The sequence below is a fragment of the Carcharodon carcharias genome, chromosome 14, assembly GCF_017639515.1.
Source record: "Carcharodon carcharias isolate sCarCar2 chromosome 14, sCarCar2.pri, whole genome shotgun sequence".
NCBI lineage: Eukaryota > Metazoa > Chordata > Chondrichthyes > Lamniformes > Lamnidae > Carcharodon > Carcharodon carcharias.
Window position 1 is genome coordinate 128,651,016 of NC_054480.1, and position 13,127 is coordinate 128,664,142.

At 44.4% G+C, this 13,127-nt stretch overlaps 1 protein-coding gene across 1 annotated transcript in view; it reads left to right on the forward strand.

Annotated features, from left to right (window-relative positions):
- The first annotated feature begins 2,824 nt into the window (after positions 1 to 2,824).
- ncanb (neurocan b) overlaps positions 2,825 to 13,127 on the forward strand; it is a 161,932-nt gene continuing 151,629 nt past the window's right edge. The window contains exons 1-2 of the mRNA XM_041205542.1: positions 2,825 to 3,084; positions 5,557 to 5,718. Coding sequence (XP_041061476.1) covers positions 2,825 to 3,084; positions 5,557 to 5,718 — 422 coding nt within the window. The remainder of the gene's footprint in view (positions 3,085 to 5,556; positions 5,719 to 13,127) is intronic.

Genomic DNA, 13,127 nt, shown 5'->3' on the forward strand with positions numbered 1-13,127 from the left:
GTCAAGGACCTTTAAATTTCACTGCACCTTTAAACTTACCTGGTTTACAGCATCTACCGCTGTAGAAAAGGGGGTGTGGCCTCCTTCCCTTCGACTCTCCTGCTGTGCCCTGGGAACGCGCTGCACCAATTGGACTCACCCGACCTGAGTTGGAAGGCCGGGCGAGACAGGATTGAAGAAAAACCAAGGTAAATAATTGGGCACAGGGTGGCAACCCCATGCTGGTTGTCATTCCGAGGAAGTTCCGGCCCATTAGGGCAGGTCAAAGGAGAAAGTTTTAGGGAACATCTTAAAGGGAGAAAAAGAGGTGAAGAGGTTTGGGGAGGGAGTTTCAGGGTGCGGAGTCTCGACAGCTGAAGGCACGGCTGTCCATGGTGGCATGAGGCAAGAGTGGAAGGAAAGGAGAGACCTTGGAGCGTGACAGGTCTGCAGCAGGTTACGGAGATAGGGCTGAGGGTAGCTGGTGACTTGTTCTTCTTATTCTAGAGCTTTTGGAGCAAAGTTGTTTGGAATATCCTCGCTTTGCCTTGTTTGCTTTATCTATTTTTTTTTCTAGTTTGATTTGGGAAGGTCGAAAGGGTGTAGTCATTAATAAAGGACCATTTCTCTGCTGCTCCTCGTTTACAGGGATCAACATAAAATTGGATTTCAGTTGCAAGGCAGTAGATCAAGTGCCGACAATCATCAATATTTGATGACCAGCTGCTTTCTGCCAAGAAATATGAGCACTGTGCTTTGCTGAGAGAGGAGAGTCAACAGCAGATACTGATGCTCTGTTTCAGAAAGATAGCATGGAGAGTTCTTCTTAAATGTCTGTTCTGCCTACTGAATTTTGTTCGGAATGCCTGCTTAGAAATTAACTTGCATTTAAACAGCGCTTTTCACAACCTTAGCACATTGCAAAGTGCTGTACAGCTAATAAAGTACTTTTTGAAGTTGTGTCACTGTTGCAATGTAGGAAATTCAGGAACCAATTTGTGCCAGCTCCCCAAAACAGCAATGTGATAATGACCAGCTAACACGTTGATGAACTAGTGATGTTGGTTGAAGGATAACTATCAGCCCAGGACACTCTAGAGGATGCTCTGCTCTTCCTCAAATGGGTACCATGCCGCTTTTCACATCTACCTGAGAGAGCAGACAGGGCCTTTGTTTAATGTCTCATCTGAAATTTGGCACCACCAACACTGCAGCCCTCCCACAGGTACTGGACTGGGACATAGGCCTAGATTTTGTATTTTAAGTCTTGAAACTACAACTGCATAGAAACATAGAAAATAGGAACAGGAGTAGGTCTTTCAGCCCTTCGAGCCTGCTCCGTCATTCAATTTGATCATGGCTGATCCTCTATCTCAATGCCATACTCCCGCTCTCTCCTCACTCCCCTTAATGCCTTTACAGTGTAGAAATCTATCTATTTCCTTCTTCAATATATTCAGTGACTTGGCCTCCACAGCCTTCTGTGGTAGACGATTCCATAGGTTCGCCACCCTCTGAGTAAAGAAGTTTCTCCTCATCTCAGTCCTAAATGGCCTACACCATATCCTGAGATTGGGACCCCCTGTTCTAGACCCCCCCCCCCCCCAACCAGAGGAAATACCCCTGCAGCCAATCTGTCCATCCCTGTCACAATTTTATACTTTTCAAAGAGATACCCTCTCATTCTTCTAAACTCCAGTGAATACAGGCCTAGCTGACCCAATCTCTCCTTTTATGACAATCCTGCCATCCCAGGAATCAGTCTGATGAACAAACCTCCTGACCCAGAGGTGAGAGTTCTGCCCATTGAGCCACTGCTGACATACCAAACCTATGTCTAATTTAATGTCTATATAAACCCAGTGTTCGAGATGATAGGTTCAGGAGAAAGTACTAGAGGATTAAGCACTGACACCACAACTGTATGTAATGCTGCATTAACCAACATTTCCTTAGTACTGGTACATTAAGGATCTTTGCCAGGTCTAGTTCATTAATCTCTAGTACAACTAAAAGAGCTAGCATTACATGTCAGCCTTACAGTCGGTAGCAGTTCTGCCCCTGATTCACACTTTTCTAGGTTCAAGTCCCAATCCAAGGCCTGGGCGCAAAAGCCAAGGCTGACACTCCAGAGCAGTACTGAGGGAGTGCTGCACTGTATGCTGTCTCTCGGATGAGAGGTTAAACTGATGCCCCATCTGCTCTCTCAGGTGGACGTAAAAGACCCCATAGCCACTACTTCAAAGAAGAGCAGGGGAGTTCTCCCCAGTATCTTGACAAAAATCTATCCCTCAGTCAACATCCCAAAAACAGATATCCAGTCACTATCATCTTGCTGTTTGTGGAATCTTGCTGTGCACAAATCAGTTGCATTTCCTACCTTACAACAGTGATTACACTTCAGAAGTATTTCATTGGCTGTAAAGTGCTTTGAGCCATCAGGTGGTTGTGAAAAGTGCTATTTAAATACAAGTCTTCCTTTTTAGTATCATCAATCCTTCTCTTTTGTTTGCAAGTTACATACAATGGAGGCTGGAAAACTCCCCGACTGAGAAGATTGTCCACTATCTGCAGAAGGGATGGTCTCAATGGACCCAATTGTCTTTTCTCAGTCCACTTGGTTGGTGATCTGATCCTGTTTCACTCATTTGCCAATGGGTCATGAGTACCTTCTTTGAGGGTCTGCTCTCAGGAAGGCTGCAAAGAGTTAGTCGGTACCTGGGAGTCCTCCACATGCATTGTCATGTTATCAGAAGGGGTTGTCAAGATGGAAGTCAACTTGCTTCCCCTCAGGAAAGAGCATGCAAAGTATTTCTCTGGGTAAAAGTAGGGAGAGGGATCGTTAATGTATCCCAGCTCTCTCATTGCCAAGGGAGGGAGGCTGGAACAAGGGGCAGATCGAGGGGCAGTGATCAAGAGATGTTTGGTCGCGAGTGACTCTACACCTCCCCTGCTGGTAGACTTGGAGCATTACATCTCCAAGCTGACCCTGTACAATGGCTCATGCTACATTTTCTGGATCTTGGTGCTGTTAAAGAAAGGCTTGCATTTATATAGCGACTTCCACGACCTCCCAAAGTTTGCAGCCAATGAATTATTTGAGAAGTGCGGCCACTGTTATAATGTAGGAAACACAGCAGCAAATTTGTGCACAGCAAGCTCCCACAAATAACAAGGTGATAATGACCAGATAATCTGCTTTTCATGATGTTGGTTCAGGGCACACTGTGCAAGACTTGTACAACATAGAAGTGCTATGAATTTCATAACATTTTCGAAATTGAAATTAAATGCCCTGTTAGGTTTCAGGAGAGCAACCAGCCCTCTGACCTTTGTGCTTGGCTTTGGGCTGTTGACATCTGGGCCCCTGTCTTAACATAGAGATTGTGGAAATTGGTACAAGCTGCATCTGTCTTTTGGGTGTGTGCCTTGTGCAAAGCAATTTAGTGGCATGGTGGCCTGTGTGAAAATTGTGCAGGCTTTGGGCCCACTGTCAAATCTGTGCGGCCTGTTTTGTTTTTAAGGCCTTTTTAAATAAATAAATTAGGGGCCTACCCCCTGTTAAAAGACCCCATTGATAAACTGGTCAGTGATGAGTGGGGAGGGGGCTGGGGTGAAAATTCATCGGCAGCTCCAGTAACTGGCGATGTTGTAGTGGTATTGTCACTGAACTAGTCATCCAGAGATTCAGGGTCTTTGGGGACCTGGGTTTGAATCCTGCTGCAGCAGATTTTGAGTTCAATAACAATCTGGAATTAAAAATCTAATAATGACCATGAAATGATTGTTGGTTTGCTAATGTCCTTTAGGGAAGGAAATCTGCTGTCCTTATCTCGCCGACATGTGACTCCAGATCCACAGTGATGTGGTTGACTCTTAAATGCCCTCTGAACAAAGGCAATTTGGGATGGGCAATAAGTGTTGGCTGAGCCAGTGATGCCCACGTCCATGACCAAAAAACAAATCTTCCTGTGAAACCAGAGGCGCTGACCACAGTCACATTGAATATCACATATAAATTTTAAATCCCGCAATTCCTCAGATGTTCTCTCGCTCTGACTCTGTCACTGAAACATCCAGCCCATATTTCGACATCTGACGATCAATTCTGCATCCTGTGAAATACATATTAGAAGTAAGGTGACAATCAATGACAGTTTGACAATATTGTGAACTGATGCTTCACAGGAGCTGGAGAAAGAACAGCCTCCGTCCTGATTTCCTGTGCAACGCAAGGCTTTATTTCAGCAGCCTGGGTTGGATTCCAAATCTACACCCTAGCGTTAAAAAGGCATTATAGATTAGGCACTCCAAAAGGACAGGGTCTCTTAATATACCATGATATTGGAAGGGAGAGAGTCTGCAGAACAAACAGGCAACTATAATGTGTCAAGTATTCATATATAACTGAAACTCATTGCCTTGCAGTAAACTAGGGCATTAGATTTTCAATTACTTTTCACAAAGACATGGATTTTCTTTTTCTAATCTCCTGTTTTCTGAAGGGATTATTTTTTTCTGGTAAATTCCAGCAGCTTTGCCCATCAGTCTTTCTTCATGCTTGATGCTGAACAGTGAACCCTCTTTGATTGACAGGGGAGGGGCATCATAATGTGGGCATCACTGCCTGGGTCAGCATTTATTGCCCATCCCAATTGCCCTTGAGAAGGTAGTGGTGAACTGCCTTCTTGAACCGCTGTAGTCCATGTGGTGTAGGTACACCCACAGTGCTGTTAGGGTGGGAGTTCCAGGATTTTGACCCAGTGACAGTGAAGGAATGGCGATATATTTTCAAGTCAGGATGGTGAGTGGCTTGGAGGGGAACTTGCAAGTGGTGGTGTTCCCATGTGTCTGCTGTCCTTTGTCCTTCTAGATGGTAGCGGCCGTGTGTTTGGAAGATGCTGTCTAAGGAGCCTTGGTGAGTTGCTGCAGTGCATCTTGGAGATGGTACACACTGTTGCTACTGTGCATCATTGGTGGAGGGGGTGAATGTTTGTGGAAAGGGTGCCGATCAAGCGGGCTGCTTTGTCCTGGACAGTGTCGAGCTTCTTGAGTGTTGTTACAGCTGCACTCATCCAGGAAAGTGAAGAGTATTCCATCACACTCCTGACTTGTACCAACTTTCATTTACTTAACACCTTCTGCGTTGGAAAAAATGTCCAAAAGCGTTTCACAGGAGGGTCTTCAAACAAAATTTAACACCGTGTCACATAAGGAGGTATCAGGACGGGTGATTGAAATCTTGGTCAAAGGGGTAGGTTATAAAGAGTGTCTCAAAGGAGGAAAGTGAGGCAGAGAGATTTGAGGAGAGAATTTCAGAGCTTAGGGCCCAGGCAGCTGAAGACATGGCTGTCAATTTTGGAGCAATTAAAATCAGGGATGATCAAGAAGCCAGAATTGAATGAATACAGAGATTTTGGAGGGCTGTAGGGCTGGAGAGATAGGGAGGGGGCGAAGCCATGAAGGAGGTATAGAGTTGGGGAGGGGTGAGATCATGGAGAAAGTCACAGAGATAGGGAGGAGCATCAACTCATTGGTCAACCTGCCTATCTGATGTCTATGTGTGCACGTTTCCAGTGGGTTCTCTAAGCCGCAAGAGAACTGGTACCAATTTGGAATCATTAAAGAAGATGGTGACTTTAGAGGCTGTGTGACCTTGCTGTGTGCAGATTGGCTGCCGTGTTTCCTACACTACTACGGCCCCAGGCAGTTTGCCACCACTTTAGCGAGATTTGCTTTGTAGCGCACATTCTGCATGATGGCATATGAAAAAATAAAGCAGCACCCTTGCTTCCCAGTCCTCCATTGGATGACAGAAGCAAAACTACAGTTGACCTCAGGGTTCAGCTCCTGACTGCCATCGAGCAACCTCAGCTGCAACTAAAGATAGGATCAGGCTTGATGGTGATGCACACCACAGTCAAATATCCAGTTGACATTCAAGATCGAGGCACGTATTGGAATCAGTCACTTGGGTGCCAGAGGTTTGTTGGGTTTGCCTGTGGGCAAGGCAGAGGTGGAAAAAAATGACACAATAATAATTCTAAAACAAATATCTTCTGGGAATCAGCAAAGTGGGCAACGTGCAATGAATCAAAGTGTTAATGGAGAAGCAGGGTTGGTTTCTCTTTGCTTAAGTGAGACCTGCAACGCCACTACGAGCTGCTGCAGCTGAATCGTGTGACAGTGTGAGGATAGAATTAAAACTGTGCTATTTCAACCTAAATATCGATTCCACGCATTCCAGTTATTCCCCACAGACTCTGTTAAAACCCTGGCAGTTTAAGAGCACTCCAGTTTTATAAACCTCAGCTCTGCAAGTTTAATTGGCTGGCACCAAGCAGTTAGGAAAATCCGGAAATTAGCAAGACTAAAACTCATGTTTTAAATTCAAGGCCAACCCGCAGTTATACACAGCCACTGGTGCTCACTCACTCTCCGTCCGTTTGCTCAAATTAGGGTTTCAATTGCAACTATCATTCATTTTCTTTTTCACAGGGAGTTTGTGGGTTTCATTAGGACTGAGGTTATTTGTATTTATTTGCTGTCCATACCTTTTATTTCAACTAGTTTTTCTCTCCCTCTTGCCTGAAGGTTGGTCCCTTTTTAGGCCACTGGGTTAGGCACTGGGCAGCCTCGCGTATCCCCTTATTCCCAGTACAGTGACATTTTTCTTTTAACATTCTCATCCTTGTTCTCAAAATCCTCCATACCCTCACTGTTCCCAACCTGTGGAATTAACTCCAGCTCCATAGTCCTCCGAGATCCCTGCGCTCCTCGGATTCTGGTCTCTTGGTCACCCCTGGTTTGCTTTGCTCCACTCACGGTGTCTTCAGCTGCCTGTGCACCAAGCTCTGGAATTGCCTCCGTAAACCTCTCTGCCTCTCTATCTCGCTCTCTCCTCCTTTAAGATGCTCCCTAAGACCTACCTCTTTGATCAAACTTTTGGTCTAATGTCTCTTTCTGTGGCTCGGTGTCAAATATTGTCTGATAACCACTCCTATGAAGTGCCTTGGGGTGTTTTACTACATTAAAGGTGCTATATAAATACAAGTTGTTGTTGTTGTTGAAAGAAGGAACATCTTTCATTTAGATAGCACCTTTGGCCACCTCACAACCATCCAAAACACTTTATGGCAAATGAAGTACTTTTGAAGCATAGTCACTGTTATAATGTTGGAAACACAGCAATTTGCGCACAGCAAGCTCCCACAAAGAGCAATGTGACAATGACAGATAATTGTTTCTGGTTATGTTGGTCAAGTGATAAATATTAGCCAGGACGCTGGGGAGAAATCCCCTGCTCTTCTTCAAATAATACGATGGGATCTTTTACAAGGGTTTAAGATCTCATCTGAAAGACAGAGCCTCTGGCAGTGTTGCATTGTGGTATCAGGTTAGAATGGAACACTGACTCCATTCTCTGGAATGGGACTATAAATCCGTGACGTTCTGACTCAGGGTTGAGAGTGCTGGCCCCCTGAGACATGGCTAACATGGTTTATAGCACAGGAGGAGGCCATTCAGCTCATTGTGGCTGTGCCAGCTCTTTGAAAGAGCGATCAAATTAGTCCCACTACCTTGCTCCTTCCTATAACCTTGCAATTTTTTTCTGTTTTAATTATTGATCCAATTTCCTTTCTAAAAGTTATGATTGCATTTGTTTCCATCGCCCTTTCAGGTAGCGAATTCCAGATCATAACAACTCGCTGTATCAAATTAAAACTCTCCTCATTCTGAAAGATAGCTGAATGAAAGGTCCTGAATATTAATTTACTTTTACATAGAGTCAGAGTCTTTACAACACAGAAGGAGGCCATTCAGCCCATTGAGTCTGTGTCGGCTCTTTGTAGAGCATTCCAGTCAGTTCTTTACCTCTGCTCTATTCCCATAGCCCTGAAAGTTTATTTCCCTTAATTGTCCATCCAATTTCCTTTTGAAATCATTAGGCACCTCCACTTCTACTGCCCTGGACCAGGTCATTAATACTTGCTATGTAAAAAAGTTTTTCCTCACATTCTTCCCTGTATTTTATGCCCCAATCTGTGTCCCCTAGTCCATTTACCATCAGCCAATAGGAACAGCTTTGCTTTGTCTAACTTATCCAAACCTGTCATAATCTTGTGCATCTCTCCCAAATCTCCCCTCAATCTCCTTTCCTCCAAGAAGACAAGTCCAGCTCCTCCAATCTAACCTTGTAGCTAAAGTTCCTCATCCCTGGAAACATTCTGGTAAACCTCCTTTGCACCCTCTCAAGGACTCTCACATCCTTCCTAAAATGTGCTGTCTGCTATTTAGTGTTAGCCCATCGACAATGTATCACCCGTGCCCCCTTACCTCATTCCTACCCTATAATACAGGCGCTATCCAGTTACATCCAGCATATGATCATCGGTTTATACCCATTCTGACAATCAGTTGGCTCCGTTTCCAGCACTGCACCTTAGAGACGCAATGATTTAATCCCTGCAGTTTTCCCCTTCCATCCTTAGGGCAGATGATATACAGCTTTCCAAGATGTCTAACTTGCAAGGGGTTAGGAATTGGAATGCATTGCCGGGTAGGCCGGTGGGTATAGATTCAGTAGCGGCCTTCAAAGGGAATTCGATGAATACTTGAAGGGGAAGTAATTGCCAAAATAAGGAGAAAGAGAAAGGGGGAAGTGGGATTGCTCTTCGAAAGAATCGGCACGGACACGATGGGCTGAATGACCTTCTGTTCTGTGCTATGATCCCATGTGTGGGTTATTTTTCTGGCTCAGTTGGTAGCACCCTCACCTCTGAGTCATGAGGTTCCGAGTTAGTCCCGCTCCAGCAGAAAACCCAAAGCTGACACTTCCGTGCTGTGCTGAGGGAGTGTAGATGAGAGATTAAATCGAAGCCTTGACATGTCCTGTCAGGCGGATGTAAAAGATGCCTTGGTGCTATTTTGAAGCAGAACAGGGGAATTATTCCTGGTGTCCTGACCAATGTTAATCCCTTAATCCACATCACAAAACCCAATAATCTGCTCATGTGCAAATTGGCTGCTGTGCTGCAAAAACACTTCACTTTGCTCTCAAGCACCTTGAGATGCCTGGTGGTTGTGATAAAGGCCATGGTTTTCCTGCTCCATGGTGGAGGGACCCATCACGGGAGATTTGGCAGCCCAGCCAATAGTCCATCGACTTTTGGCGGGATCGGATGATCCCAGCGGCGGGCAGGGCTGGAGAATCCCGCCCAAGGTCTTTCTTTTTAAAATACAGATTTTGGAATGCAGTTTGGCAATTGTTTTGATTGGTGGGTGAGCTAATTTTTGTTAGGGAATTGAGTTGCTATAGACAAACTCTGGAAGCTCATCTCTCTCTCTCTCACTCCCTCTCACCCTCCCTTTATCTTTTTTGCTCTCTCTCCAGGTGGTGCAGTTGCCCAGTGAGCTATTGAAGGGGGGAGCTGGGGGGGAGGAATCTCACCCAGAAAGGAGATCTATCCTTCAACTTTTCACTTGCCTCCCTCTTCATGGACTTTTCCACCTCTCCCTTGGTTGTACGGGTGGAGACAACGTCAAAGGGACAGAGCCTTAAAGTCAAAGCCAGACCATTCAGGAAGGAAGTTGGGAAGCATTTCTTTACGCGAGGGTTGGTAGAAGTGTGGAATTCTCTACCGCAAAAAGCAGTCGATGCTAGCCCAATTAACAAGTTTACAATTTAAAATCTGAGTTTGATAGATTTTTATTAAAACTGGCTATAAAGGAACATGGAATCAAGGCAGACAGATCGAGTTATGATACAGGTCAACCATGATCTCATTGAATGGTGGAACAGGTTCCAGGGGCTGAATGGCCACTGCTTGTTCCTTGTAGTCTCATGTGAATTGAACTCAGGGACAACTCATCTCAGTTCCAAGTTATTTATCCACATTACAAAAAGTATCCAGAGTTTGGCAGCTTGTTTTGGAGAGGCCTTAAGACTGGTTGGCAGGGGAGCTGGGAAATGTCACAATGATGGATTGGAGATTTTCCACTGAAGGTGCAGTTGGCACATGTGGAAGAGGGGAGGGATGGGGGGAAGGGGAGCTTTCTTCTCTGTGCTACGTGATTATTTTTGTTGATCATTTCTGTGTGAAATGTGCTTCTCACTGGTGAGGGAATGTTTAATGCCTATCCCTCCTAGTTGAGTATTTTTATGCCAATCCAGCAGGTTTCATGGTGTCAATCCATAAATCAGCAGATTTATTCAATTCATTTTCACAAGTTACTATCCTGGAATTTGAACTCACAAACTCTAGGTTGTTGGTCCTGTACCATGACATGTACTGCTGTAGCCTGGCTGGGTTTATATGGGGGTTCACCACAGGGTAGATGGCGGAAAGGCTGTTCCCACTGGTGGAAGGATTGAGAACGAGAGGGCACAGCTTTAACGTAATTGACAAAAGGAGCTATGGAGACACGAGGAGAAACTTTTTCACACAGTGAGTGGTTAGGATTTGGAAAGCGCTGCCTGAGGGTGTGGTGGAGGCAGGTTCCAATCGAGGCTTTCAAAAGGGAATTGGATTATTATCTGAAAAGAAAGAATGTGTTGGGCAACGGGGAGAAGGTGGGAGAATTATACTAGATGAACTGCTTTTTCGGACAGCCGACGCAGACGTGATGGGTTGAATGGCCTCCTCCTGTGCTGTATCCATTCTGTGATTTTGTTATATATAATCACAGTCATGGACAGGTTTCATCATTCTTGACTGTCTTGCTTGGACTATTCCAACAAACTATTGACAGAGCCCAGTATCTAAAACGTTTGCTGCCTTTTTTCCCCTGATGTGATGTATCATCATTTTCTGTCTTATAGTAACAATGAGCAAAGGGCCATTGTAGTAATTATGGTTTTATTTAGTGTGTAATGTACCTTTAAGAATAATACTTGTTAAGGAAAATCACATGATCTGTAGTAACCAATAGGAGAGTAGCATGGGCTACCTCAGCAGTCAGTGTTGAGATAGAGTTGGAGTTGAAAGCACATGTGTAGTTGCTGCTCAGTATATTGTAAATAAACTTAATGATTCCACCCAAGAAGTGTCTGCTGATCAACTCTATCATTAATAGTACAACTCGGCCACCCTACAACAAACTGGTGATGAGGATAGAAATAGCATCCCAGCCAACAGTCTGAGACCATACTGATGTGATAAGATCGTAAGAGACCATAACACATAGGAGCAGAAATTAGGCCATTCGGCCATAAAACAGAAGAAATCAAGTTAAAAAGAAATCGGCACTGTACCTCACCCAGGGATTGTAAGTAGCAAGCTCCGTTAGAATTGAAGAAATTATCCCTTCTCAAAATGCCACAGTTTGGGAGAATTTATCCTTTTGAACCAGCCAGAGATGATTGGTCTCAATACATATAACGCCTCACGTTCTTTTTGCAAGCAAACGAGATTACGGAGGGAGAGAAAAGGTGGGCGATCCCCTTGAGTACTTGTGGAAGCAAAATCTACAGTGGATTTGAAGTTTATGGCATCCAGAATTTCAATGAATTGGTGGACCTCGTGAAGGGTCACATTCATCCAAAGCCCTGAGTCACGATGCAGAGGTTCCGGTTTAATTTGCGAAATAGAGCCCCGGGTGAGACAACTGCATGCTACCTGGCAAACTTGAAGCAGCTAATGGAACATTGTGAGTTCGGTACAACTCTGAATGACATGCTCAGATATCATTTAGTGTGTGGTGTGAAAGAGGACGCTATTCAGAGAGGATTATTGTCCGAAGTGAATCTGGATTTCAAGAAGGCGCTAGAGATAGCGCTGGCCATGGAAAGCACAGTAAGAGATTCAAAAGCAATATAGGGTGTGCAAAATGGCACCATCCTCCACAACGGGTGGGAAACCTCAGCCGAAAGAGGTCCGAAAAAGTGAGACTCCACCGAGAGGCAGGGGACAGCCCCCGCTAGTCGAAGAATAAAGAAAAATAACTTAGCAACGAAATCGAAGAATAATTTTGATAGAGGTGGAAACAATCAGCCTTTTAGCGGTTGGCAGTTTAAAAACATCGAATGCTACTATTGTCACTGAAAGGGACATATAATGAGGCAGTGCAAGGAAAGAGTCAAGCAGGCTTGTAAACAAAAGAAGAAGCCCAATGAAATCTACAGTGGAGAAGAGCCTGAAACAACAAATTCAGACATTTACTCATTGTTTAATCTGAAAGTTGGAAAGGCTGGACCAATATTTGTCACAGTGAAAGTAAATGGCAAACCTGTTAGAATGGAAGTGGACACAGGAGCTTCCACTACAGTAATTGATATCCAGATATCTGAATAATGGTGAACATCAATTAAGTTTAAAAGATTCAACTGCCAAACTCAAAACATATACGGGTGAAGATATTCAAGTAAAAAGCATAAGCAACAGTAACTGTCTATAGTGGAAGCCAATCGGCAAAGCTACCAGAAATTAAAGCAGAAAATGCTGGAAAAACTCAGCAGGTCTGACAGCATCTGTGGAGAGAGAAACAAAGTTAATGTTTCGAGTCTGTATGGCCCTTCTTCCGATTTCCAGCCTTCGCAGTATCTTGCTTTTATCTTAGCAAAGCTACCAGTGTTGGTATTGAGAGGCAGAGGGCCAAAGCCTTCTAAGGTGAAATTGGCTAAGGGAAATCAACCTTGATTGGCCATTGAGATTCCAAAAGGAAGCTGGAAAAGGAATGCGTCAGGACTCAACAACCTGAAGAAATGCAGGTTGTCCTAAGCCAAAACCTGGAAGAACAGCAGAAGAAAGTCGAAGAGACCCTGCTTGATGACAGAGTTTGAGACGAGGTGAGCAACCCTCGAAGGGAAAAAGAAAACCTGTTGAAAGACCTTTACACATGACAAGATTCCCTCAGGTCAAAGTTTGTGCCTCTGGAAAAATATGAAGAGAAACAGAAAGAATTCAGCACTTCTCTGAACAAATTGAAGGATGAGTTGGGAGAGAAGACACCACAATGTTCAATTTTCCAGGAAGGAGCAAAAAAGTACAAAAGAGAAATGGGAGAGCTGAAGAATCAGCTAAATGAAGCCAAAGAGACTTTGGAAGCAAAAGTCGCAGAATTTTTCAAGAAGCAGACAGATAATGAAATTGTGGATGACTCAGCCACTGAGATCAGACAAGTTGAGCTTGATCTGAGAGAAGTCTGGC